We start from the raw sequence: 26931 nt of genomic DNA, 5'->3' as shown, positions 1-26931 counted from the left end.
TACGGCCACATGCTCACCTAGAACTCTTCAAGCTGCCATCGTCGGAAGCCGCCTTGGAAGGCCCCTTGTTTTTGGACAACCATGACTTGACCCCGTCGACCCGGTCCTCCAGCTCTGAGTCCACATCTGAGTCCCCCTCGCTGTGGGATGAGGAGCAGAAAGGTAGGCAAGGCTGGGAAGAGGTGATCACCTGGTGGCCCAGGAGGCAGCACCAAAGTGGCAAAGCAAGTTTGTCTTGGGTGGGGGTAGGATGCAGGGCAGCATGCGCATCAGTGAGTCAGAGAGAACAAGAGAACAAGTCAGATGGAGGAGCACACCATCCACAAGGACCCTGCCCCGCTCAGCAGGCCACATTGTGTGACAGCCACCGAGGAGACCCTGAGGAGCACGGAGGCACCTCCACCCCACTTTCTGTGACAGGCTACTGTGCAGCCAACCAATCCAGTGAGAACGACAGGGAGACCGTCCCTTCATCAATTACAGCTAAATGGCTTTTGGTTAGAAAGAGGAGTCCTGGGCCCTTCAGCTCCTCCCTGGGGCCTATTCTGCTGTTCTTGTCTGCCTGTTCCCAAAAATGTGGCTACAGCTGCTGCCACTTTCCATGCCTTTGCTGCAAGAGCTGGGCTGCTGGTGATGGAACAGAGAACAGAAGGGCTTCATTACGACTTCAAGTGAGCTTGAACCCGGAGTCTCCTGAGCTGATGCAGTGCCAACTTGGGCACTACAGGCCATATCGCAGACCCATCCTGCGACTCCCCTTGGCCCTTAAGAAACAGAAAGGACAAGGCAGGGACCGCAGCATTTCCCGAGGGGTTCGTAAGAGATTCAAGCTGCACCTGGAGATCCAGTGGGGCCCAGAAATCCCAGACAACAAGGGCTCTGTCTCTCCCAGTCTCCTCTTCCACCCTCAGGAAGCCTCCAGCTCTTGCTCCCCCAGGGCTTTTTTCTGGCCAAGCTGGCCTGAGCCCTCTCGACTTGCAAGAAAGCCCAAAGGAGTCAAATTCTGATGCTGGAATCACGGTGACCTCCTTACACAGCAGCAGGGGCTTGGAGATATAGCTTCTGAGTGAGACTGCTTCTAGAATTCTGCAAGATGTCTGCTCACCATGTTCCCTGCTATGGATATGCTAGGATTGCTCCATGATATAAATTTCCTTTCATCTGTGTCAACAGGAGCAGCCCCATTCCTGATTTATGTTCTTGAATAAATAGCCATACAGGTGTGCACGCGTGCGCGCACGTGCGTGCGGGTGTGTATGCACATATACACACACACACACACACAGAAGAAGCCACCAGACTCTGTTCTGGGGATGAGACAGCATGACTCGTGGGGAGGGGAATAAAGAAGCATATTTTATGGGCTTCCGTCAAATACAGAATTATAACAAAGACCAGGCTGGCTGATGCCCCGGTTAAACAGGAGTTTAGCAGACAGCCCTGAAACGGCTAATGCAAGCCCTGTGCCTGTTCGAGCCTGGCAGATTTACTATGGTGCACAGGCCCTGTGGAACGCCAATACCACCTGACTTATACACCCGTGCAAAAAACCTCCTTCTCTAGCTTCAGAGCCTGTAACTTATCACCGCCGTTCATAACCATACTGATTGTCATTAGAAAGGAGGTGCTGTATGCATTGCAAAATCTACGTCTACATGTTAAAAGCGTTTCTGTATAAATCTCCCTTAATACTGTGCTGTTTACTGCTTTCATTAGGGTTATGGCAACAACAACTGTATCTCTAAGTAAATCGAAACGTTATTTTTCTGGCTGCCTTAGCACACTCGCTCAATAACTTGGAGCAGGGGCCCAGAGCCGCTGAGGAAAAGACCCCCTCTGCCGTCAGCAGGAACCTGGCTAGGACTGCAGGCCCTGTGTGCCTGCATGAGTGCACGCTGGTGTGTGTGTGCGCGTGTGCAGTGGTTTAGAATATGATCTGAAATGCGCATTTTATCAGTCCTCGAAGCTCCTCCAGCCCAAGGATGGCAGGGCTAGAACACACAGGGGACAGACAGTCATGGGCCCAGAATATGAATTTGCCTCCTGACATTCAGAGCAGCGAATGGGTTGAGAAGCTGGCCTGCCTGCCCTTGCCTTCCCTTTAGTTTCAAGCCTATAGAGGATGTTTGGATTCTTTTCCTTAAATAATCAGGCCCGTAAACAAACTCCAGGGGCAGGCAGGCTCGGGGGGCAGTTGAAATTTTAAATGGTCGGAATTAAACCTTGTGTCAAATACAATTTATGTCCAGGCTCATGTGCTATTAGTTAACTGGGAGCTGAATCCCGGGGGAACAAACAAACGGCGAAAGAACGGCAGGGGATATTAACTGCGTGTGACAACCGGGCTCCAGTGGCCCTCTGTCACTGTTACACACTATTACATTTATCATTAGCTCTCACGGAGTCCTTTGCGCTGCCGCCAGCCCATCCTGGCCAGGGGAGGAGGCCTGCCAGGCAAGAGAGAGTGGGGGAGGAAACCCAAAGCGGCGCTAGAACAACCACCTCCAAAGACCAGCCCTGTCAGACCTGAAGGAGGATCACCCCGATCTGCCTGAGGGCCCGCACATCTGCTCCAGTTGCCCAGCTCCCACCCAGAAAGAAGGAAACGGACAGGGGGTGGATTTACTGGGCTTCCCGCCACCTGACTGACAGCAGCACAAATGCCTGGGGCCTCCTTCTGCCCAAGGTGCCTGCGGAGAGTAAACACATCTGGCTGTGTTCCCTTCCCCTGCCTGGATGCTTTCTCCCAACAAGTAACTGTTAGATGCCCCTCACCTTCTACCCTTGTCTGCCAAAAGAAGGTGGCGGACCTTTCAAAATGAAACATACCCACTTCTTTCAGGCAGCTCAGGCTCCAAAGGAGCCCAAGGAAGGGGAGAAATCCAGCCCAAACAGACTTTTCCCCAGAGAAAGAGGCCGGGAAGTGGCTACACTTGGTTTCTGATGGGGCAGAGGCTGAGGCTCACGAAGGCAGGCTGTGGGTACCACCCAATGAGGCTGAGCTCTCCTTTCTTTTTTTTTTTTTTTTTTTGTGGTACGCAGGACTCTCACTGTTGTGGCCTCTCCGGCTGCGGAGCACAGGCTCCGGACGCGCAGGCTCAGCGGCCATGGCTCACGGGCCCAGCCTCTCCACGGCATGTGGGATCTTCCCGGACCGGGGCACAAACCCGTGTCCCCTGCATCGGCAGGCGGACTCCCAACCACTGCGCCACCAGGGAAGCCCATGAGCTCTCCTTTCTGACAGAGCCCCCATCCTGCCGACCAAGGATGTGGGGGCCAGTGAGCCTTCCAGGTGGAGCGCACCCTTGTTGCCTGTGCTCTACAGGGCGCGGCCTGCCCCCTCGCCTGATACAGGGCGTGGCCTGCCCCCTTGCCTCCCTTGGGACAGAGTGAGCCGTGTTAGCATGAGGGACTAGCTCAGAGGAGGAGAGGAGGCTGTGTGTCCACATGCGACATGCAGCAGGGCGGGAGCCCAGGGTTAGGGGGAGGTTAGACACCACGCGAGGAGAGGCAGAGAGCGCGTGCGCTCCAGTCCTCACGGTTTATTCTTTCTTTTCTGATACTTTGTCACCATGTCCTGCAAACTGGAAACAGAAAGAAAATGGTGGGCAAGGGGGCCGGAAGAACACAGAAAAGTCAACCAAGGTGGACCTCTCAGCCGAGGACCCCTCCTTCCTCAGCAAGACAAGGCTCTGGCTGGCTGAGACCAGGAGGTGGGACAGTGCTGTCCTCAGAGGGCGGTCCAGGCCGCCTGGGGCATCATTCCCCTACCCTAAAGGAGCAGGCTCCCCGGGCATCCCAGGAGCAGGATGGGGCCTCGGCCTTCAGGTGGGATAGGGGCAAGTCTCACCCGGGCAGCAGCTGTCCAGCCCTCAGATGCTGCAGGACAGGGTCCATGCTGGGGTCTGGCAATGAGGGCAATGGTGGGCTAGAGGCTCAGTGGTGGGGAGACCCAGACTGCAGCTGTCCTGCCTGGTCTGGAGGCAGTCAAGAGGGCCTCCAAGCCGGCCACGGTTGCCATAGAGGCCCCTCACCTGTTGATGAGGCCCTCGTTCTCATCGCTCTCCATCTCGTCCTCAATGGCGGCCTGCAGGTCCCCGATGCGCTTGAACGCCAGTTTCAGATCAGCCTGTAGGCTCTGGTTAGCAGCTTCCAGACTCTCCAGATCCATCTCCTAGGAGGGAGAGGGGGCAGTCCAGTCCACAGGAGGGCAGTCTCTCACCCAGCTGCCCCAGAAAAGGCCGGCTTCCAGTCTCCCTGGGCCAGGCAGCAGCTACGTGGGTGCCGCTGAGAGCCTGCAGAGCTTTCTCTGCTCTGCTGTTGCTGGGCTGTTGAGGCCTGGCCTTGCCTGACACAGACTCCGGTACCACCCTTGGCCCCTGGCCTGCCCTGAGGCTTTGTGGACTGTGTTCTTGACATGTTCTCTTCCCTCTAATTCTGGTTTAGAATTAAACCATGCTTTCTTTGCAGCCCCCCTCCACAAGCCCACGGGTGAGGTGTGTGCTTAGCAGCTTCTCAGAGGGCCGCCAGCCTCAGGCCTCGTGGGTAGGGGGCATTACCAGTTCATGCTTCTTGCGGCTCGCCTCGGCCTCCTTTCTGGCAAGCTCGCCCATCTCCTCCTTGGTGTCCCGGAGCTGCCGCTGTAGCCGCTTGTTCTGCTCCTTCTCCCGGTTCTCAGCCGCCGTGCGCTGATCCCGTTCCTCGGTCAGCTTCTCCATGTTCTCCTTGAGCCGGCCGGCCAGGCTCTGGACAGGGAGGTGGGAAGAGGGACCCATCAGCCAGACAGAGAGCGGGGTGTGGCAGAGCTCCAGACTCAGGAGACCCGGGTCCAGCTCCGGCTGCCCCGCTCACTGGCTAGGTGGGCAAGCAACGAAAGCCCTCGGAGGTGACTTCCTTTGTCCTTCTGTGAAAAAGGGAGAATAACACCTATTCCCCAGGGGTCTTTTAAGGCCCGAATAAAGTAATGCACGTGAAGGGACTCTGGAAGATGAAAAGTGCTATTATCATCATTATCACCACCTAGGTCGGAGGAGAGCTCTGGCTAGAGTCTGGGCCTGTCCACACTGATGCCATGTGTGGTGCCTCCACAGGCAGCAGGGTTTCCCTCAGAGACCCTAAACCCAGAAGGTCCAAAGGCTAGGGCCTGTGCTCAGAAGTAAATGGCAGAATTCTGGATGAGGAGGAGACTGAGCAGTCATCACGTGCCAAACACAAAGCCATTCCTCTAAGCCTGATGAATCTCTCTTTCCCCCGAAACGTGAACACATTTTCCCCTTCTGCGCCATAGGACGCTAAGCAAAAAAAGCCCTGGAGATTGGGGCAGAGCGTGAGGGAAGAACGCTGCTTCTGGTCCTAATCCTTGGTTCTACCACTGACTGGCCGTGGGGTCGCCACTCTCAGCCCCCAGCCTCTATGTCTCTAAAATAAGGCTACATGTCTAAGGGCTGTATGTGTTTAACATTCTGTGCATCTAAACCACTGTACTGCCTTTCTGAGCAGAAGGGAAAATGAGAGAGTTGAGGAAAGGGACTGGGGCCCACGAGAAAAGGAGGCAAGTGCAGCAGGTCTGTCCTATTTTACATCCACCAGACCAGTGGCCTCCTCTGCCCCTTGATAGCTTCGGGGCCTTAGGCAACCTACTTAACCCTTCCTGTGTGTGAAACGTGGATCAAAATATTACCAAGGCAGAACGTGGACTATTACTAAGTCTCCTTCACTCTCTCTAGCTCGCCAGAGGACTGTGACCCTGTCCTGGGAGGTCCAGCCATATTTTCTTCCAAGGTCAAGGGTGCTAATGCCCTCTGAGGCCCACTGCCAGCTCCATAGTCACCTATTTCCATCCCCACCCTCTTTCCTGCTCCACCGACTCAGGGGTGAATGGGGAGGTGGCAGGGATGTTCCTCAGCACCCACACCATGAACATACTTCTCATGAAGGCCTGTCAGTGCTCAGACAGATGTCTACATGCTTGGGATGGAGAAGGAGAACTTAAAACAGGGTGAGAGTGGCGTAAACCCGGAGATATCATTCTGCTGGCCTCTTTCTTCCTACCTGCTCTGCTGGAGAGGGAGGGGCTGGAGCACGCTGGCTTCAGGAGGGTGGAACCGAAAGGATTAAATGTGGAGGTTGGAGATTACAGTTGGGGGGAAGGAGGGGTGGAAAGGGAAGATGAAGGTGAACAGAAAAAGGAGAAGGGTCGAAGGGAAGAGGGTGAAAAGTAGAGGGAGAGGACAAATGGGATGGGGAGAAAGGAAGAGATAGGTCAGGGTAAGAAAGGGAATGAGATTGGGGAGAAAATAAACAGAGGGAGAAGAAAAAATGGGGCCAAAATGGAGGAAAATGAAGAGGGAAGGAGAAAAGGCAGAGAATCCAAGCATGGGAAGAACTGAGGAAAAAAGGGAATTAAAAAACGGGAGGGAGAGAAAGAGCGAGCGGGTGAGATGAGAGGACAGACTCCAGCCCTTGCAGAAGTGGCGCCGTCCGCTGCATATTTATGACCCTGCCGGAGAGCGAGTGAGGGGACCGGCGGGGGGGGAGTCCACGGTGGAGGAAAACATGAAGACGAAAAGCTAAGCTGCTCTGGTCCCTTGGCAGAAAGCAAGCACAGGGTCAGAATGTAAAGCGGGCAGGCTCCGCGGTGCCCAGAGAGCAGGCCTGGTGAGCGGGGGAGAAGGCACCCGCCCCGTCAGCTGGCCTGGCAGCTTGGCAGAGGCCTCCGTGGAGCAGAGTGGCTGCGGGCCTGCCGGGCCCTGCTGAGCATGCGTGGCTCCAGCCGCTGGGGCCGCTCAGCCCTGCCTGCTGAGGACTGGACGGGGAAGTGTGCACCCACCTCCAGCCGCTTCACTTGGGTCCTTTCGAACTCCAGGCGTGTCTCCAGCTCCCGGATCTTAGCTTCCTGCCTGCTCACCAGGGACCTGTCCACCATGGACTGCTCCAGGAACTCCACTTGGCTCTGGAGGGCTTGTAGCTGCGGGGTTGGGGGGGAGGGGCAGGAAGGGAAGAAAGAACTGAGCCTGGAAAGGGAAGGGGCAGGTTCTCTCTCTCCCCACCCCCCAGCAAGATCACCATGGTGACTAGAAGGCTGAGGGAGGGAGGGATGCACAGGGAGGTGGAAGGATGGGGCCCCGAGCCAGGGGCATTCCCCACCCGGCCCTGCGCGAGCACAGATTTTGCCCTTTGGAGAGAAAAGAGAAAGCTAAGGACCAGAGAGGGCATAGAAATGTGAAATGAGGCAGCTGAAGCCGAAACGTCTGCTATGGCGACACGGCTCCAAGCCTAGGCCTCTGCACTTGCTGACGCTGACTGATGGCAGAGAGAAGCACGTGCTTGCCTGTGAGCTTGGGAGTTGGTCCCCACACACAGTGACCCTGGCACCCTCTCTCTACCAAGGGAGACCCTGCTCCCCACCTTCTCCTGTAGCTCTTGCTTCTCTTTGTTGGCTTCTTCTAGCTGAGCTTGGAGATCATTCATCTGAGCCAGATCCCGGGAGGCCTGGGAAAGGAGAGGGTGCTGAAGCAGGATCCCCCATGAGCACCAAATCCATCCCACCCCACCCCTCACTGAGGCCAGGGCACACAGGCACCATGACCCCCCCAAAGAAGAGGCTGTGCCAGGGACCTAGAGGAGGACCAGGGGACGGTGCTTCTGCAGGGTGCGGTGGGGCACTCCTGGGCAGGGTACCTGAGCCACGGCTGCCTTGTGCTTCTTCATCAGCTCATTCATGTCCTCCTGATCCTCCTCCAGCCGGCTCTGCATCTCATTCTTCTCACGCTGAAGGCGGCTCAGCTGCTCCTCCAGCTGGACAGAGGTGAAGACAGATCAGAGAGCATCAGGCCTGGCCTGCCTGATGGCCCTTGGTGGAAAGACTGAACCTCCCTAGGCCGCCTCCAATGGGACGGGGTGATGATAGGGCCAGGTCCACCCGCTGGAGGAGGTTCCAGGACCAGTGATGCTCAGGGAACTGCCTGTCCTGCTGTGGGCCAGGGAGCTGAGGGAAAAGGGCTGTCTCTGCAGCTCAGGCAGACCCTGGGCTAAATGACAGCTGCTTTCTGACAGCTCTTTGGAGGCTAATGAGAAGGCAGAAAAGGTCTGTCCAGAACCAAGGACCCATCATCCTAGCACTAGTGTTCAGGCCCTAACCTGTGCGCACTCTGCCCCCTTCAGGCCCCAAGGAAGGACCCCTCAAATCTGTGAAACTCTCCTGGCATGTTTCTCCTGGGACTGCCTGCTCCCTGGCCATCCAGCGCCCACAGCCAAGTCCACTCCTGGCGGGGGGAGGAGAAGAGACAGCCAACAGCAGCTTCAGGAAATGAATGAATCTATTAGCCTGTAATTCCAAACGAAAATGACTGCATTGGCTCCTTCTCTGCCCCATCCATCTTGTTACCGGGACGTGCGGAGCTGCGGAAGACTCCGCCAAGAAATTTATTAACTCGGATTTAAATAAAATGGTAATTTTATAACAGCCCTTTTTAACACAATTAAGGAATTTGAATTACTCACCTGAAAACTGCTGAGGAGCATAAATGTCACGGGGATAAATCAAGCCCAGGAGACTGGCATCTCTCAGCAGTCAGGTGACTAGCTGGGGGGCCAGGGAGCCCAGAGCCAGGCCCAGCCTCCTCCCCTGCCCCATTCCCTGCCTGAGGAGGTACCGGTGGCCGTATCCCAGTAATGAGTTTTCGGCCGATGGACGGGCCGTGGGAGAGGTGGGGAATTAAAAGCAAGGCATTAAATAAGCGCTCTAATTATAGCTGCCGCTTGGGCTTGTCAGTGGGCTGGCCAGGGGCAGGCGAGGGAAACGGAGCCATCCCACCTTCTTATCGGCGCTTCTGCTAACCTCTAGGTGCCTGTTTACATCCCTCAGCCACATTTGCTGCCTTTATTTACGGTGTCGGGGCCTGTGGCCAAGTGCCCACAGACAGGTGGTTAAACAGGGAGATGGGCCCTTGCTGGCTCCCTCCTCCACCTCACCCCCTCCCAGGCCTCTGCTCTGAGTGGGGAGAGGCAGAGGAGGGGAGGAAAGCCGCAGAAAGCCCTGGCGTGAAGGGACCGGGCTGGGGAATGAGCCCTGTTTGGGGTAAAAGCAGCCACTGTCACAGCTCCATTCTCCCTCAGCAACCCCCGAATCTGGCCCGGCACACCCCGCATCCTCACCGCCGTCTTGGCTTTGGCGATGTCGTCAATCTGCAGGTGCAGGTCTTCGATCTCCACCTCCATTGCTTTGCGCGCTTTCACGGCTGCTGCACAGGTGAACTCTGACTCCTCCAGCTGGACAGAGAGCCACCCCCGCCCCAGGGAGAGACGTCAGCCATTCCCTGGGGGCAGGAGGGCTGTGCAGGAGGCTCGCAGGGGAGAGAGAACCCAGGAGCTCTCCTTCTCCCCTGTTTACTTCAGACCCCAGGGCTGTGATGTGTTGTGTGTGTACCGGCATCTCCTCCCATGACAGGGGTGGTGGACGCTGGGCCCGTCCATACCATCCGGGGCTTGACAGTCATGCATATAGCATGCGCAGACCCTGGGGAGTCTGGCTTCTCCCCACTTCCCTGTCACCTCCCTTCCCGAGGACTCAAGAACCACTGACAGGGGCAGGAGGGAGAGAGAGAAAGCTGATGACTTCCTGTCTGCAGGTACCTGGTTCTTCAGCTGGGCGATCTCCCTCTTGCTGGGCGCGCTGTTCTTCAGGTGGTCCAGCATGATCTGAGCATCTGCCAGCAGGGCCTTGGTGCGCTTCAGGTCTTTCCGGAGCCGCTTCTCTGACTCAAAGTCTCGCTGGTTCACCTGGGTGGACACCAGAAGCTGGGGCTCTGGGCTCTGCCCCGGGGCCTCCTCCTGTCTTCCCCAAGCCCACTCCTCACCCTACCCTCACTCTCGGAGATGCCTAATGAGCAATGACAGAGGAAGTGCCAGGATTATGCCCGCTGGTGAGAAACCCCAGGGTGCAGTGGATGTGATCACCCATCCCACAGGTGATGACAGCGGGCCCTACGGAACCAGCACCCCTCCTGTCCCCAGCTCTCCCTGCGGCAGCCAGCAGTCTCCACTCACCTGGTCACTGAGCGTGGCCACCTTGTTCTCCAGCTCCCGCTTTTCCCGCAGCACCTTCTGCTTGTCCTCATACTCCTCCTCGAGCTGTACTTCCATTTGCTTTAACTGGGAACAGGGGCCCATTCGTCCCTTCAGTGTCTGGTGCCAGCCAGCCCCTTCCCTGCTGGATCCTCCCACCCCGCGAAAAGAGTAGGGCGGCGCTGAGCATGGATGACCCCAGAGGGGCAGACCCTGAATTCGAAGTTCCTAGGGTTTCAAAGCGGCCTGGGAGGGAGAGGAGGGACGGCAGGCCATGCACAGGGGCCCAGGCCCGTGTGGGAGCCCTTGCTCCAGAGTCCTTGTGCCTGCTTCTTGGCACAGAAAGCAGGGGGCATTAACTCCTCAAGGGCCTGAGCTTCTCTACAGACCCTGAGAACACACATCCCAGCCAATGCCAGGATCCCGAGCGGAGATTCCTGGTCCTGAATAGCAATGGAAAATCGTGTGGCTAAGGTAAAGAAACAGAAAAGCCCTTACTTCAAAGCAGTGATGGGGGAACCGGCATTTATATTAGACAGGTAAGCGCCCATTGCTTTACCTTTTTCTGACACGACTGCCGGGCCTCCTCCACCTCCTCATCCCGACTCTCCATCTCCTTGGAATGGGTCTGCCTCATCCGCTCCATCTCCATCTCGAGCCGCAGCTTGGCCTGGAGGTGGGTGGGAGTAGGGACTGGGTTTCTTTCCCAGCAGCATCCTGACCCCTCCCCACTGCACCCTCATGGGCCGCTCTCCCCAGGCTTGGGAGCAGGGAACGTCTCCCTTTGCTCCCACCTTGTTTCTATGGCAAGTGGCTTCTCCAGAGAAGCTGAACTCCTTTCCTAGATGTCTGGCACAGGCCCAGAGAAGGCTGCTGGGGGTGGGGGCAGTCCTGCAGCTTTTCCACTTGGCCTCCAGGCTCTAGCTCCCTGAACTGACACGGTAGCTCAGTGGCAGGCTGGATGGGCTCATGGCCTTCCTGCTGCCATGCACTCTGAGCCCCTCACCAGTGGAGGTCAATTAAGATCTGTTCTTGTGGAAAGTACCATGAAAGCTTAATTATCTTCACACTGTGGTTGGCACGGATCAGGTGCTCCCTCAATACTTTGTGAATAAGAGAAGGAAAGATTGACTGAATTTGGGATCTTGTCCTCCTCTGGCCCACACCCCGGGGTAGCTGTGGGGACAGCAGTGCCTTCCTCAGCCAAGCCCTCAGCACCTGCTCCAGCATCTGGATGGTCCCCGCCTGCTCATCCAGCTCCTCCTCCTGATCCTTGACCTTGGCCTCCAGGTCTCGGAGCTGTTTCTTGACCTTGGCCAAAGAGGCCTCATCCTTGGACTCTTGGGAAGAAATGTCCTGGAGCTCAGCCTCCAATGACACAACCTTCTGGGTGAATCCCGCAATGTCCATGTCTTTCTCCTGGAGCAAAAGAGAAGATGAGGCTGGCCCTGGGCTGGCCCGAGCCTGTGACGGGGTTGGGGTATGGATGATGGGAAGCCCCACGCACCTCCATCTGCTGCTTCAGGCTGAAAGCCTCGGCGAGGAGCATGTCCTTCTCCCGCTGCAGCTTCTCCCGCTGCAGCTTCTCCCGCTGGGCCTCCTCATGCGCCTGCGAGAGCTCACTGTCAAACCTGCGAGGGAGCGTGGCCATGGCGGCTCCATCAGATAAGGGAAGAGTCCAGGTCTCCAGCACCCAGAGGCCGCCAGGAAGTGGTGCCACAGATATGGACAGGACCCAAGTCAGGGGGAATCATGCAGCCTGAACTTGGGGCCAGTGGTCAGGTGACATTCAGGGGTCCCAGGTCAGGCCACCTAGGCCCTGCTGAGCAACCTGGTCTGGGATGGGGTGGGTAGGGATTTCATCACACAGGTCCAAGGAGCCTTTTCACCAGATGGGCCTCAGAGGGAACCACAGACTGCTTCCAGGGAAGAGGTGGACAGACTCTCCTCTGGCATTAAGTCCCGACCTTTTCCCTTTCAACAGATCAAAGAATGGGAAGAGGGACCAGGGTGAGGGCAGAGCGGGCATCAGAATGGGTAGAAATGGATGTCCTGCCGTGTCTAACTCACTTTCTACAGTTCAGTCTGGCAACTTTAGATGGAGCAGCTGGCTGCTGCCCCACCTCTGAGCACCAGGCCCTGGCCAGGCCCACCTGCCCCAGCAGCACCCCTGTCACCCCCAGAACACCCCACACCAGGCTGGAGGCCCCAGTCCCACTGTGCCCGGCTGGCAGCATGCTTCAGCGGGCACACGGTCCACGGTCGGGGGCCTCTTTCTTCACTTCTCCACTTCCCAGCCTTCCATTTTCCTGCCCAGTGACGCTACAGAAGGAGCAAATTGCTGAAATTCCTCTTACCACCTTCACTGAAGAGCTAGTCGGGCTTCAGGTCAAAAACTGAACAGCTCATCCCCATCCCAACTCCACATCAAAAAAAAAGTAAGAAAACTCCGGGCAGCTGAAACCTAATAAGGTGCCCAGCGGGGAGTGCAGTGAGACGGTAACTAGGCCGAGCTGGCACTGTCAGGGGGGTGCTCTGAGCGGGGGCGGGGTGTCCCGCTAAGGGTGTCTGCCACTAAGTAAAAGGGAAGGTGGGGGTAAAGATGAGAACTAGGGAAGCAGAGAGTCACAGAGCTGGGAGGGAGAAATATAAGGCCTTCCTACCTCCCCCCACTCTCTGCAAAGCAGCAGCCTGGCAGGCCCGAGTGAGCCCAGGAGGCCGAGGGCAACCCTGTGTCACTGAAAGGACTCAGCCCTGCCGTCCTCACCCCCAGGGGCGTGGGTGTAGGGCTGCCCCTTCACAAAGGCAACTGGTGGCTCTGCTGAGAACCTGACCCCTGCAGCGGGGAACCGGGTGCCGTTCCCACCCCCTGGGGCACGCTGCTGTTCCCAGGGTGTGAGGGTTCCTCCCTGTTACTAACAGAGGCATCCCATTCCCATCCCCAGCCAGGGAAATTAATTCAGATTGGATTTTCTCCTGTGAGGGCTACACCTTCCCCCCTTTGTGTCATTACATTTACCATAATGAGATGGAAGTGGCACGATAGTTTAACGACATTAGTCAGGAGAGTGTGTTTGTGTAGCTAAGGCAAGGGAGAGATGGGGAGCCGGGCGAGGGCAAGAGGCAGGGCCGCCATGGAGAGGTTCCTGCATGGGCTCTGGCTGACACCCATCCTTCCTGGCCCCAGGCAGGGTGACAGCACATACTGAGGGGAGCATGTCCGAGAGTGAAGCCCTGAGCAGGCCGTCGGTGGGGCTGTGGTCTGCGTGCTCCTTAGGAGTGAGACTCTGACTCACATTCCAGGATGAGTGACCATGCAGGCAAAGCCGCTGGCCAAATTCAGGCCCCCTCTTCTCTCCTCCCCGGAGGGAGGCAGGGAATCCTGTCTCGGGCTGCTCTAGAAGTCCGCTGCGTCCAGGGCAGGGGACCCACCCACCTCCTCTGTTTCTTCTCCAGCTCGTGGTTGCGGACTTGCTGGCCCTCCAGGTGCAGCTTGGTGTCCTGCAGCTCGGCCGTCAGCCGCTGGCACTTCTTCTTGAGCTGCTGCAGGGCCCGCTGGCTCTCGTCACCATCTGCCTGCAGGTCTCCAAGCTAGGGGGCAAGATGGGGTGCAGGGCCAGCCGCCATTGAGAGGCCCAGAAGTATCAGTCCAAGAGGTGAGGCGAAGGAAGTGCGTGAATGAGGGGGAGATGTGGGGATGGGGGATGAAGTCAGGGTCGTCCAGGGAACCTAAGACACTCTTAACAATAGCTTGCCTTTGGTTGTCCCCCGAACCGAGAGGCGAACATGTCAACCCTTCCCCGTTGCTCCCAGGGCCTGCCTGGCTCCGGCCATTCCCTGGGCCAACACGTGGCGCCAAGCCCCTCCCAGCTTCTCCCAGCTCCTCCTAGGCACAGACCTCCGCTTCTTCCACCAGACTCACCCGCCTCTCCAGCTGCCTCTTGCTCTGCTGCTCCACCTCCAGCTTGTCCTCAAACTCCTGCTGGAGCCGCTTCTTGGTGAAGTCCACCTCCCGCACTGCTCGCTCATACTTTAGGCGCCACTCGCCACCTGTGGGGTGGGGGCAGACAAGGGAGGACCGAGCTGCTGAGAGTCCCTGAGAAGGGGCCGAGGGGACAAAGGATGGGGCAGCAGGTGGAGTCAGCTGGAGGGACTCAGAAAGGTCCCTGGAATGGTGGCTTCCTCCCAAGGCAGGAGGAGCCACTAGCTGGGAGAAGCCTAGAGAGGGTGATGTGGCCACGTGTGCTGTCTTCTCCCCAGGGACCGGCAGACCGTGGTCCTCAGACATCATCATTATCATGGCTGTTACCGCCCTCCACGACAATCGCCTGCACTTACTGGCACCTCTACTTTCTCATCAGTTTATTTCACGTAGCCTTAAAACAGCCCAACAGACAGGAGACAAGGGGTGTGGTTTCCTAGGGGTGGGCATCAGAGCTTGCCACTCAGGCCACTTCCAAGTCCTCCAGCCTCTGACCCACCTGTGTCATCCTCCTCCACTTCCCCGTTGATCTCAGCTGCCCGGATGAGACGGGCCTCCATCACTTCCATTTCCATCACCTCCGTTTTCTTCTTCAGTGCATCATACTGGGTCTGCAGAAGAGGAGGCTATGAGGTATGTCGATCCACCCCCTCGCGCAGTACCACCCGCGCCCCTGAACCACCGAGACCACAGTCATAAGCTTACCCGGGGCAGGCAGGGGTGCTGGGCTGGTGGCAGAGGTGCCACCTATCATTGGGGGAGCAGTGGGCACTAGAGTGCGACAGCCGCTAGCACGGTCCTGCCCTTACCTGCAGCTCCTTCATCTCCTTCTCAGCCCGGAGCCTCTCAGCGGTCTCCGCGTCCAGCAGCTGGGAGGCGGACTCTCCCGTGTTACGTTCATCCGTCAGCTCCGATGTCAGCTCTGAGATCTGTGGTTGGGGGAGGGAGTCGCCACCAGTTGAACTGCCTGCCTCACTCAGCTAGAACAGCAGTGGGGGGCCTCCTGGGCTGGGCGCCCTTCGGAGGTGGGCCGGTCTGTCTGGTGCTGGGAGGCACTCACCCGGGTCTCCAGCCGGTCACTGCTGAGCCGCAGCTCGTTCCGCTCCTTCTCCACCTTCTCAAGCTTGCTCCTCAGCTGCTGGATCTCTTCCTAGGGTGCAGTAAGGCGGGCAAAGTGAGCCAGAGGCACTGGGAGAGGTTGGGGCCCAGGAGCTGCACCCTTGGGGTGAATGAAGCTGGTGAAGCTCGGGCCGGGACACAAGGGCACTGGAAGCCACTGCCTCCCTGGGGCTCCATCCCTAGACCCTTCCCCATATGCTAAGGATGCTTGAGGTCTTATCCTAAGAGGATACCTAGGGGCTCAGCCAGCACCCCAGAGGGATGCCTTCTGTTTGCTGGGCATAGTTCAAGGATACCAGCTCTCTGGACTAAACAAAGGAGCACTTAGGAGCCCAAGAGAAGCTGGCAAAACTCTTGCCCACGTGGATCAACTACAGCCCTTCCCTCCCAGCAGCGTGGCCTTCCCAGGCTGTTACGTACGTCTTTGTTCCGGATCTGCTCCTCCGACAGTTGTACCTCAATGAGGGGTCGCACCGTGGTGAAGAGCTTCCACCAGGGCCAGTCCTTCACCCCTTTGTTCTTCTTGATGTTCTTCTGCACACAGCGAATGGCCAGGTCTTGGATCTAAGTTGGGGTGAGGCGTGGCACACAGCAGGCTCTCAGTCCTGAGCCCACCAGGACCCTCCCCACCACCAGCTCAGCTGTTGGGCTGCCCCTCTGGCCAACTGACCCCGAGTCAAACACTCCCTAAGCCACCCCTTGCCCCCAGCCTCCCTCCGTTCCTTAGAGAGTGGGAGGCAGACAGCCCGGCCCTGGGAGCACCGCACTGGGCGCTAACCGCTCCGCCATCATTAGGAATAACTTCGTCTGCTTTATTTGCTGCCTGATTATTTCCAGCACCCTGGCCTAGATGTGCTATAAAACCTAATCTTGCTGAAACACAAGAGTCGGCGGTACTGGCTGTTTTCTGGACTTGCTAATAAGAAAAGGAGTCGCTGACGCAGCTCCTTAATCTTCACGGAGCAGCCTATGATCCGGAGCCCACCTTTGCCCGGGCCCTGCTCCCCACCACCCTAGCCCTCGGACCAGGCCACACAACCCCATCGCTGGGTACACGAGCACTCTCACTGGCACCGGGGAGCTGCCCATCCCCTGCCCTGGCCCAGGGCATGCTGCCCCTGGGATGTCCAGCCTCTTCTCCCCCAGGTAACGATAACTCATAGCCCCACGACCAGCCTCCTGGCCCGCACGTTCTCTCGAGTGTCCCTCCCCCACCCCAGGAACTCAGCTCTGCCCATCTAGGCTTAGGAGTGGGATGGGGATGTCCCTGGAGCAGCACCTTTTTCTTCTTGAAGTGCTGACGGGCCAGGTAGCCCCTGCAGGCTGCCTGGAACAGGGTCAGGTTCCTGCTGGTTTGTTCATCCCGCTGCTCCTCCAGCCGCGCCAGTGTGCCTGCCCGGAAGAACACCTGTGGAGAAGCAGGCCAGGTGAAGGTGGGAGCCTGGGCTGGGGGCAAGCCAGCGGAGGAACAAGCAGCTGGCACAGAAAGCCAGCAGGCCCAGAGCGTGGCCCTGGGCCTGGGAAGAGTCTGAAAGCCCCGGGGTCTAGGAGGAGGGAGGAAGCAAGAGGCTGAGGGAGGAGGGCCAGGCTGGGGGCTGGGGAGGCTTTGGAAGGGGAGGAGCAAGGTGGGAAAGAGATGAAAGGAGAGGGAGGCCGGAGGGAAGGTATCTGGGACAAGAAGGACGTGAAGCGGCGGCCGGTCAATATGGGGAGACGCCCCTCAGCAACACCTATGATGGCTTCTTCCCCCAGGGCTGCCAGCAGCACTGCCCACGCCCCTGTACCCACGGCCACTGCAGGCCCGCCACAGGCTCCAGCCGCCTCTGGCCTCCAGCTGCCTGCGATCAGGCGGATGGTGGTGCATGTGTTTAAGAAGGAAAAGGCCCAGGATGCAGTGCAGAGAAGGGGGAGGCCAGGGAGGGGGCCCCTCCTCTGCATCCTCCCAGCTCCGTTTCATGTCGGACTGTCTCCTCTTTCATGTGCCAACACCCTGCCCCCACACCCAGGTTTCATCTCGTGAAAGAGCCAGTGGAGTGGGTGAGGGTTGGCCCAGGCGAGGGACCTGTCACACGGGTTTGGGGGCTGGAGGGCAGGCGTGAGAGGGAACCAGCTGGATGTCCCCACACCCAGCCTTTCCTCTCACTCTTCAGTGCCCTGAGCTGGGACTGGGTAAAATGTTCTGTGCTAAGAGAAGAAGAAGAGGGGGAATCGTCAGGTGAAAAAAAGACTAGTATCCTTGCAGAGGGCAAAGGCCATCTAGGTATACACCACCTCCACCTTGCCCAGAAGACAGAAAATTCCCTTTTGTGGGGCAAAGAGAAGATGTGAACTCCACGGGAAACATTCAGAACCGATAGGCACGGTGTCCCCAGGCCTCGCTCCAGGGAAGAAGTGGGGAGAGAGCCCGCACTTGCTGCTGAGAAAGCTCTGCCTCTGGCAGGAACCTAGTCCCCCGAGGCTGGCCTGGGAGAAAGCCAGCTCAGTCCTCTGCAACACGCGGGGCTGAGCACCTGGGATCTCCCGTGGGTCTCGAGCCCTACCTGAGCCTCCGTTTCCCACGATGCGTGAGCGTGAGATTCCACAGGGGGTGTGAGAGACCCAAGTCCCCCGAGAGGGTGGGCCAACATGCCAGTGGTCAGTCTGACTAGGCAGACGTGAGGTGTCAGGGAGGGGGATGGAGAAAGGCCCAGAAATACACTGAGAAGCGAAAGGATGGTCTGGAGTCTAGAGCAGTGAGCCTCAAACCTCTCTTAACCGCTGTACATTTGTGGGGTTGAGTCTTTTTGAGTATTAGGTGACATCTCAGGGCCATCTCTCCCCGTGAAACACACCTATCCATACACGTTTTACAAACATCAGGAAGCTCTCAGACACCCAAACTTCCCTGCCTGAACTCTCAAGGTCCTGTGGGCTCAGGTGGAGACCCCCTTTCCTCTGAAGCAACGGGACAAACACACAGGGAATCCTCACTCACCAGCCAGTACCAACCACAGCCCAGAAGCCCTGAAACTTCTCTCCCAAACCAGATGTCAGCAAACATCTGACTTTGCCCCTAATTCTGCTCTGAGCGTGAGTGGGCCCTGGGGTTCTCCTGGTTCAGCCAGGCACCTGGGATGATGCAGAGAGTCGGAGAGGGCAGCTGGGAAGAGGACCAGTCTGTACAGGCCTTCTTCTACCCAAGACATACCTTGGAGGAGGTGCCAGCCCCAAGGCCAGCCAGCAGCGGCTCAGCCTGCCAGAGTTGACAGGAGCCCACCCAGGGAGAGAGCAAGAGGCTGCAGTGAAAAATCTGACTGCAGGCCTCCCAGGGAGGAAGCTCAGCTGGCCACTCCTGAGCTTAGAGACAGGTGGGGAGGAGGAGAGCAAGAAGGTGAGCCAGACAACGGCAGAGACCAAAACCAGAAAGATGACATGGAAAGAGGCTGGGACCACAGAAGGCACAGAGGACAAGGAAAGAAGCAGAAAATAACAGATCTGAAACCAAGGAATAGAGACCAACAGGGACAGCCACGGCCCAAAGGAAGAGGATAAACCAGGGACAGCACAGACAAAGACAGAGGCAGGGGACAGGAAACGGATCCCCAGTGAGGGAGGGGGCAGAGGAACCAAAACCATGACTCAGAAGGCAAAGCAGGGAGAACAGAGCTGACAAGCAATACGCAAGGCTTTTTTGCGAGCACCCCCTTCCACCTCATACTCCCACGCGTTCCTTCCCTCTCTGCTGACAGATAGACAGTCCAGAACCCTCCCGGTGGCTCCCAACTGCTCTCCGTCCTACCTTGGCCCTTGAAGCACAAACGTGGATGCCACCTGTCAAGCCTCCCAGTCTCGGGAGACAGGGGTGTCCAGGCTCCCTGCCCCGCAGGAGGGACGCTCGGCGGGCCCTCTGGTATGGAGCGACGCGGCAGACTGGCACCTGGGGCCGGGTGCGCCTGCCTTTTATGCACGACGTTCCATTCAGGTGAGGAATTCGGCCTGTTGGACGGGTGGTGGCGGCACAGCCTCACCAAGCCCTGCTTGCTCTCTGGGACCCTGGCAGCCCCAGACGACTCACCCAAGGAGGCTCTGCCTTCCCGCCTCTCCCAGCTCTCCCTTCCGTCTTCCCCATTCCCCACACCAGGACTCAGGCCAATTCTGGGCCACCTTCTGACCCACTCCCTCCTGACATCACAGAGGTGTTCCGTGCACTGAACAAGCCAGTTATTCAGAGGGAGGGAGAGTCAAGTTTGCTGCAGCTGGAGTATTTTACTTCCTGGCCCCCAGCTCTGAAGGGGGCAGCTTGAGAGGAAGGACAGCCCCAGAGTGGCTGGGGGGGAAGGGGGCTGGCGGGGGCAAGACCCAGCAGGGGCCCCAGGAGACTCCTGAAGTTGGACTGAGCAGGGAGAGCAGGAGGGGAGGGGCAGCCATGTGGACAAGTGTGACCAGAGCGTGAGAGCGGCTGCCTTCCTGTAGGGACAACTCACCCGGCTCAGGCCCATGCAGCAGCTGCTCTGCTCCAGGTCCAAGGACTCCAGCAGCTCCTCCACCGCCTACAGAGAGATGCCTCTGTCAGGGAGCCCACCCGGGGACTCCCCGCCTCCACGCAGGGCTTCTCCCAGTCACTCAGCCCTTCCCGTCCTCCGTTCGGTCCGCTATTTATTCAGCGAGCACTTTCGGTGGCTTCTGCAGCGTCAGGCCCCTTGCTGGATTCCGGGGATATAAAGATGACTGCAAGAGGAACACGCTATCTTGTTGGGGAGCGAGACAAGAAAATTGGTGAAGTACACAGAGGAGGAGGCATCTAAGCCAGACAAGGGAGCTGTGGAAGGCACTCGGAGGAGGTGTTGCTTGTGCCGTCTTTAGATACAAGTAAGAATTAGCCAAAGTAGGGGTGAGGGCATTTCAGGCAGAGGTACTAGCATGCGCAAAGGCCTGAAAGCATAAGACAGCAGGGAGCACCGAGGAAACTCCGAGTAGTTCAGTATAACTGGAGGGTGGGGCGGGCAGCAGTTAAGGGGCAAGTAGATAGGTGCGCAGGGGCCAAAGGACATGAGCCTGTGTGCTCCGAGAGCCCCTGGAGGGTTCTCTCGGGGAGGGGCATGGTCAGATTTGCTCTTGATAGAAATCCCACCGGCACGTGAGTGGAGGATGCATGGACCCCTTAGGCAGGAATCCATAGGAGAGAAGGCTAGAGCCTGACCCAAAGGGAGGAGAGGAGGGGGAGATGCGAGAGACCTTAAGGAGATGAAGCCTTGCCCGATGTGGGGGAGGGTTAGACGAGAGGGAGGAAGCTAGGGACACATGGAGGTTTCTGACTTGTGTAGTAATTAGTTAGTGGTGCCATTCTCCAAGGTGGGCAATACAAGAGAAAGAGTAGGTTTGGGAGGAGATATAATCAGTTTGGTGTGAGCGTGCTGAGTTTGAGGTACTATAAAGGCGTACAGGTAGAGCAGCCCAGAAAGCAGCTAGATAGAAATGCACGTCTGGCGTGGGAGAGAGGCCTGGGCTAGAGGCATTGATCTGGGAGTCATCAATATATATGAGGTAATTGAAGTGATGGGCATGAATGAGGTTGCCCAGGAAGAGGGTGTAGAATAGAAAACAGATAATGGCCAAGGAAGGAGTCTTAAAGAAGAGAGAGACCTTTACTTCAGGGGGGTGTGAAAGAAGGGAAGCTTAGAGGGACCGAGAAAGAAAGAACAGAGAGACAAGGGGAAAACCAGGAGTGGCATCAAAGAAGCTGAGCAGAGAATGTTTCAAAAAGAACAGAGCTGTCAACAGTCACATGTTGGCAAGAAGCACAGAAAAGTGCCCATTAGCTCTGGCAACATGGAGGGCTCGGGAGGACAAGACCAGTCCCAGGTGTCAGGGGTGGCAACCAGGCAGCTACCGGTGGAGGAATGAATGGCAGCGGAGCAAGGGCAGCAAGAGGAGACTAAGTGTCGATGGTGCAGGGCACGAGGGAGGGTTGATGGAAGGCTCCTTTCTGAACGTAACGTCTGTGGAACGTTTCTCCACTGAGAGAAGAGCCGGCAGAGAAGGAGAGGCCGGAGGAACAGGAGAGAGAGAAGACGTATCGCTGATGGAGCAGGTCTCCAGAGAGGCCAAAGGGAATTGGTTCCAAAGCACGGGAAGAAGGGACTGGACAAGGGGAGGGAGGATACCTCTCCCACCCAGACAGGAGGGCTGGGGAAGAAGGAGGCACCTGGAGAGGAGTGTACAAAGGCAGGAGGAAGTTGGAGCCTCGATTTTATCAGAGTTTGGAGGCAAGGTCCACTGCTGGGAAGGTGCAGTGGGGGAGGATTTGAGGAGAAAGACGGAGAATGGAATAGCAGAGAAGGAGCTCGGAACAGGGGCCAGGTAAGGATGGAGCACGTGGAAAATGGGGCCCAAGGGTCCAGTGAGCCTGGAGACCATGAACCTATAGGAATTCAAGTCCCTGCAGTTGTATAAATTTCTCCCACAGCCCTTTGGGAGCCCCAAGCCAAGGAGAGCAGATGTCCAAAGGCGGCCCTTCAGGGCTGGGATTGAGCAGGGAAGGTGCTATGGGAGGCTCAGGAGAGCTGAGCGTGAGGAAGGCCGAGTGACCGGAGGGCTGGACCATGGCGTCAAGACTGAGAGGAAAAGGAAGTGAAGTCAGAAGGGAATGGACAGAGCAGAGAAAATGGAGTGGGGTCCAGAAATGAGCGGTGATGATGGAGTCATAGAGCCGGTGTCCTGAGGAAGAAAGGGGTCAGATGCACAGGTAGGAGGCTGTGGTGAGAGATTTCAGGAGCGGAGAATTTCCAGGGATGATGAGGTGCTGGGTGTAGCCATGAGGGGGAGGCGGGAATGGAGGTCAAGGGTGAGAGAGAAGGGGGTGTGGGTGGGTCATCTATAGCCACACCAAGGTCACCCTGCACACTGGCAGGTCCTGGATGGAGAGGGTAGGGAGAAGGTCTTTGAGGCCTCCATCAGTGTGGGTCTGTGACTCGGGGGGCAGCAGGAGGCAGGGGGCTTCCTGCCCTGTCCTGCACAGCATTCTCTCTTTGAGGAGAGCCGTCCTAAGGCCTGAGACGCCTTCTGAGTCAGGCTGAGTGCCTGAGGCCAGAGCACAGTGCAGGAGGGTTCCTCGGCTCAAGGAGCCCTTTGGCTCTCTGAGGAGTTGCCTCTGGGGATCAAGGTGACAGCCGAGAACGGCAGGGAGACATCCCTTCACACAGCCAGAAATTCACCAACCTGGCTGACAAGGGGCCTGCCCTGGGAGCCTTAGGCTCACCCTGGCACCAGGAAGGTGTTGCCACATCAATCTTCCTCCAAGGAGGGATGCCTGCCCCTCTCCTGGACAGCTTTCTGCTGAAGGAACTAGGCCCTGGTGTGGAGGTCAAGGCTGAGGGGCCCGGGTGCTACCAGTGGGGCACCCAAAACACTACTTCTAATCTGCCACCCGGGAGGCTCTTGGGTGATTGTCTGGCTCACCGGAGAGCAGACACCCTCAGCTCGGGCCTTTAAAGCGGGTGGCTCTCCTGTGATTCCTACAGTCCGTCCGTGCCCCGGGCTGCCTTCCCCCCACCGCCATAGCCTGGCTGCCATGTGGCCCTGGCCTGGCCCTGGTTGGGCAAAACCAGGCACCTGACCCAGGGCCAGCCTGGCTCTCTCTAGGGGAGGAAGGGCAGCTGCCTGGAGGGGTCTGAGCAGAGGGAGGAGGGTCTGGCGGGGCCGTGGGGACCCAGACCTACCCGCTTTTCATCCACCACAATGTAGTTGCGCCCGTGTTTCTTGGTCAGGTGCGGGGCCAGGACGTCGAAGCGGCGGCGGAACTCAGAAAACACCATGTGGTCAGGGTAACCTAGGGAGAGAGCGGCCCGGAGCCAGGCCCGTCAGCCTCGCCTGCTCCCAGAGCCCCCAACAACCACCGGTGCCCAGGCAGAGTCACCTGAAAGGGAAGAGACTGCGGGGGGAGGAGAGCCCGCGGTCGAGGTCGCCCCGGGAAAGGAGAGTAGAGAGGAAGGAGGCAGGGGCGACGGACAGGAGGCGGGAGGACAACCAGGCTGCCCCACGCTGGGACTGCGGGGATTAAACAGGGAACAGGTTCTTTTAGAAGGAAGCAACTTCCTTGTCAGTGAGGATGCAAATGGGGGACGGCTGACCACCTGGAAGGAATGCTGTGGAGGTAAGAGCCTGGATGACCCCTAAGATGCTTTCTAGCCTCCAGGTCTATGACTCCGTGATAACCCAGAGAAGGATGTCTTGAGGACTTAATAAGAAAAAAAAAAAAAAAAAAGAAAATAGGGCATCGGAGAATAGCAGAGAGGAGAAGTGCAAGGGCTTAGGGTTGGAATCCTGCCCTGGTTCTTGCTATCATGTGACCTTGGACCAGTCACTCAACCTCTCTGAGTCTCGGTTTCCTCATCCGTAAATGGGGGCCCTAGCACTTACCCCACATGGTAGTCATGGTGCTTAAATGGGAAAATGTGTAGAAAGCACAGGTTGGCTCACTTGGTGGGTGTTCAGAAAGGGCTCCCTTCCTGCCACCTTCCTGACCTTGGGCCCTAGGCCCAAGGTGACCAAAAAGGCTTGTAGATTCCCTTTCCCTAAAGAGTGTTTCCTCTAACAGAGATTCCCTACTGTCTGGGCTTGAGGCTGGGGCAAGGTCAGGATTGTGGCTAGCGAGAGGTTACCCTGAGGCACCCCGAGGACACCAGAGCCCACGGCAGTGGACCAAGAGACCCACTCCTATGGAATCACAAGAATTTCAAGCCAAAAAGAGGTCTTAGACCGGATATAACTCAGCCTCCAGACATGGAAACTGAGGCCTGAGAGGGGGAGTGACTGGCTTGCTCAGGGTCACAAAGCCTGCGGCTGGAGGCAGAGCTGGACTCCAAACCCAGGCTCCTGACAGCCCGTCGGGGGCTCGCTCCACCTCAGCGGCCTAGCTGGCTCTGGGAAGCCCTCCAACTGCGAGATGGGGCTGACGCATGTGCCTGATGATTGAAACAGGAGGCGGGGGCCACCGAGGGGCCAAGACAAAGTGAGCTGTTGATTGTGTCTGAATTGCAATTAAATTGACGGGCCGGGATAGCAGGTCCGGACGCCTGGCATCTTAATTAATCATCACCCCATCGATGGGGGCTGGGGGCTGGGGGCTGGGGGAGGAGTGGGCGCCTGCTGCGCCTGGCCTCATCGATCTGCTTGTCTGAGTAAAGCACACTGATTTTGGTTCAGAGCGGTAACAATCTGGTTTTGAAATACTAAACAGCAACTCCTTACCAAGACGTGGGGACAGATCGATGATTTATTTAGAGCAGGGCTGGGAGCCCGTTTCCTGGCTTTGGCTGCTAAGGAAGTGACGGTGCCCCTGTGGAATGCCTCAAGGGGACCTGGCTGTGGGTCGGTGGGAGCCTGCATGCTCTTCTAGCTAAGGGAGAAAAGGGCGGGAAACCTGGCAATTCATAACTTTTCAGGCAAACGAAACCCTACTCAGAAACTGGTCTGTTTCGGTCAAATCCTGCTCTGCCACTCACGCGCTGTGTGACCTTGGGCAAGCTACTTAACCTCTCTGAGCCTCAGTCACCTCATCTGGGGATGATACTAGTACCTACATCTCATGAAGTTGTTGGGAGAATTAAATGAGTTACTGTGTGGGACGAGTTTAGAATAGTGTCTGGTATACTGTAAATGCTCTAAGGATGTTAACTACTATTGTTATCGTCCTGTCTGGCCCCTCGTCCAGATGGGTCCATAAAAAGGGTCTGTCTGACCTTTCTTGGGAATTCTAAGTTCTTCAGAAAGATTTAACACTTCATTTCTCATTGCAGGGCTGGCCCACTCTCAGAGGCAGTTGCTCCACAAGGACACTGAGTCTGCTGCTGTGGGCAGAGCTGACCTGTCCAAACCAGGGAAGGCGGAAGGAGGGAGCTGTGGGAACAGGGCATGTGGGCTGGGCAGGGGAGGGGATGAGGAGGGCTGGAATGTGGAAGGAAGAGGATGGTCAGCAGGCTGGCAAGAAAAAGAGAAAGGAACAGACTGGGCTGGAGAGATGCAAGGAGAGACCGACCCCCAGAGGAGGTAGCAGCAGAGATGAGGGATCTAGGGCCAGTCGGAGGTGGGGGGGAGCAGCACCCCTCCAGCCCCACAGGCCCTGTTAGGGAGGTGGGGAGGGGCAGGGGCAGCTCTAGGAGGGAGAGGTAGGAGTTGAGAAGGAAGGGGCCCCACCTTGGCGGTACATGCGCACGGCATCAAGCAGGCGGGAGCCTCGAAGCTGGGCGCGGAGCAGGGGCACGTCCAGCTGCAGGAGCCCGGCCTCGCACTGGTCTCCCGGGGGCAGGTCCAGCTCACTGCTACAGCTGACTCTGCGGGAGTGGGCAGAACGGGGCTCCCCCGCCCAGCCCTCTGCCACAGGCAGGAAGCAATGCACGAAATGCAGCTTTGACTTCTTGATGGTGTCAATGAGGGCGTCCTGCCAAAGGGGAAGGGACAGCCTTCAGTGGGCTCTGACAGCCCGAGCCAAGAGACCAGGGACCGGCGCCAGCGTCTCCCCTCTGTGCAGGATGGCAGGTGTCCCACCCCCGGCTGGGCAGGACGTGCTAAGCCTGGACAACCCTGCCCGTACTAGGCCCGGGGGGCCACGCACAGCGGGTAGCACTGCAAGAGGACCCCACCAGCAGCAATCAAGGTGAGTGGGCTGCTGAGTGAGCTCTGGGGGCCTGAGTGTGCCCAGAAGGCCCCGGCCCCCTGCCAGCGGTCAGGAAGTGCCCCGGGGCCCGCACTGGCACACTTACCACCTGCAGCCTAATCTGGATGCACAGGGACTTCTTCTTGACGGCCGCCATCCCTGTGGTGAAGGTCTTCCGCATGCTGGTGGCCCGGCGCAGCGCCAACTGCGAGCCGCCCTCCAGGCCCGCAATGGAGCCTGAGAGCACCGTGGCGCTGCCCGCCCGGCCCAGAAACAGGTTGCTGATGATTTTTCTGCCAGAGGAGGAAAAGGAGGGAAAGAAGTCATATTCAGGCAGCAGTAGAGGCCGTTCCTCTTCCCAGCTCCTAGGTCACCGTGGCCGGGGGCCTGGGTTATCTGGGCTGGGGCTGCACGTCTCACGCCCGACAGAGACACTACAGAGAAACCCTCAAACAGCAGGAAGAGAAAACCGGGGTGGGTGGACGGAGTGCTGTTCTTACTTCTGGGAGTCCTGCAGGAGCCGGGGGGCGTTCTGGGCGGCCGGGTTCTGCTTGGTGTAGCTCAGCCAGCCGGCCGTGTTGTACTCCACCCAGTTGGTGCCATGGCTGTGGCCCAGGAGAAAATGGTGTGGTTTGCTGCTGTGCAGGAGGGGGCTTTGGCCTGAGGGCGGGGCAAGCAAGGTTCAGGTCATCAGGGCACAGGTCCCCCAAAAGCCCATGGATTCAGTGAGCCCCCCAGGCAGTGCCGACTGGACCCATATATACATAAATGGGTTCTCAGGAGAGGAAGCAGAGGAGCCGCCCTCCAGGGTTGCCACCTACCTTTTCGGTCACCTTCCTGGGGGCCATAGTAGGAGAATAGGCGCTCCAGGAGGGCGTCCTCAGTGGCCCCTGGCACCAGCACCTCCTCTTCCAACAACCATAGCAGGCCCTTCGCCTCATCCGTGTGGGCCAGCGAGCGAACCTATGCAGAAGGAAAGAAATCCCGCAGTGTCACATGGAGCTGTGTGAAGGGGGCTAGGACCTGTGGTCCCGACCGCACACCATAAACATGCTACACAGATACACATGCTACAGCTCCTGCCACTCATGGCTGACATTCTGTGGAGCAGGTGGCCAGCAAGGAGAAAGAA

General features: G+C 57.9%; 1 protein-coding gene across 22 annotated transcripts in view; it reads right to left on the bottom strand.

The window, feature by feature from the left end:
- The window catches only part of MYO18A (myosin XVIIIA), a 95194-nt gene that overhangs the window by 8520 nt on the left and 59743 nt on the right, over window positions 1-26931 (bottom strand). For 15 of the 22 annotated variants that reach the window (XR_016388896.1, XM_089900671.1, XM_089900674.1 and 12 more), the window contains 26 exons: window positions 26621-26762; window positions 26300-26459; window positions 25906-26092; window positions 25340-25583; window positions 22864-22973; window positions 19630-19695; window positions 16446-16574; window positions 15587-15730; window positions 15108-15197; window positions 14857-14976; window positions 14547-14658; window positions 13988-14115; window positions 13502-13656; window positions 11573-11696; window positions 11284-11484; window positions 10625-10735; window positions 10048-10152; window positions 9634-9780; window positions 9157-9270; window positions 7681-7797; window positions 7408-7491; window positions 6830-6967; window positions 4560-4745; window positions 4035-4174; window positions 3540-3584; window positions 18-140 (listed from right to left, as the gene is read on the bottom strand). Coding sequence is in view for 21 of the 22 variants with exons in the window: in XM_089900671.1 (XP_089756797.1) it covers window positions 18-140; window positions 3540-3584; window positions 4035-4174; window positions 4560-4745; window positions 6830-6967; window positions 7408-7491; window positions 7681-7797; window positions 9157-9270; window positions 9634-9780; window positions 10048-10152; window positions 10625-10735; window positions 11284-11484; window positions 11573-11696; window positions 13502-13656; window positions 13988-14115; window positions 14547-14658; window positions 14857-14976; window positions 15108-15197; window positions 15587-15730; window positions 16446-16574; window positions 19630-19695; window positions 22864-22973; window positions 25340-25583; window positions 25906-26092; window positions 26300-26459; window positions 26621-26762 (3422 nt within the window). In the remaining variant the exon portion in view is untranslated. The other 7 variants (XM_089900676.1, XM_089900682.1, XM_089900686.1 and 4 more) reach the window with 5 other exon arrangements.

The sequence above is a fragment of the Delphinapterus leucas genome, chromosome 19 (assembly GCF_059928025.1).
Source record: "Delphinapterus leucas isolate spDelLeu-1000000601 "Yukka" chromosome 19, BTC_Dleu_Yukka2, whole genome shotgun sequence".
Lineage (NCBI taxonomy): Eukaryota > Metazoa > Chordata > Mammalia > Artiodactyla > Monodontidae > Delphinapterus > Delphinapterus leucas.
This window is presented reverse-complemented; position numbering and strand designations above follow the sequence as displayed.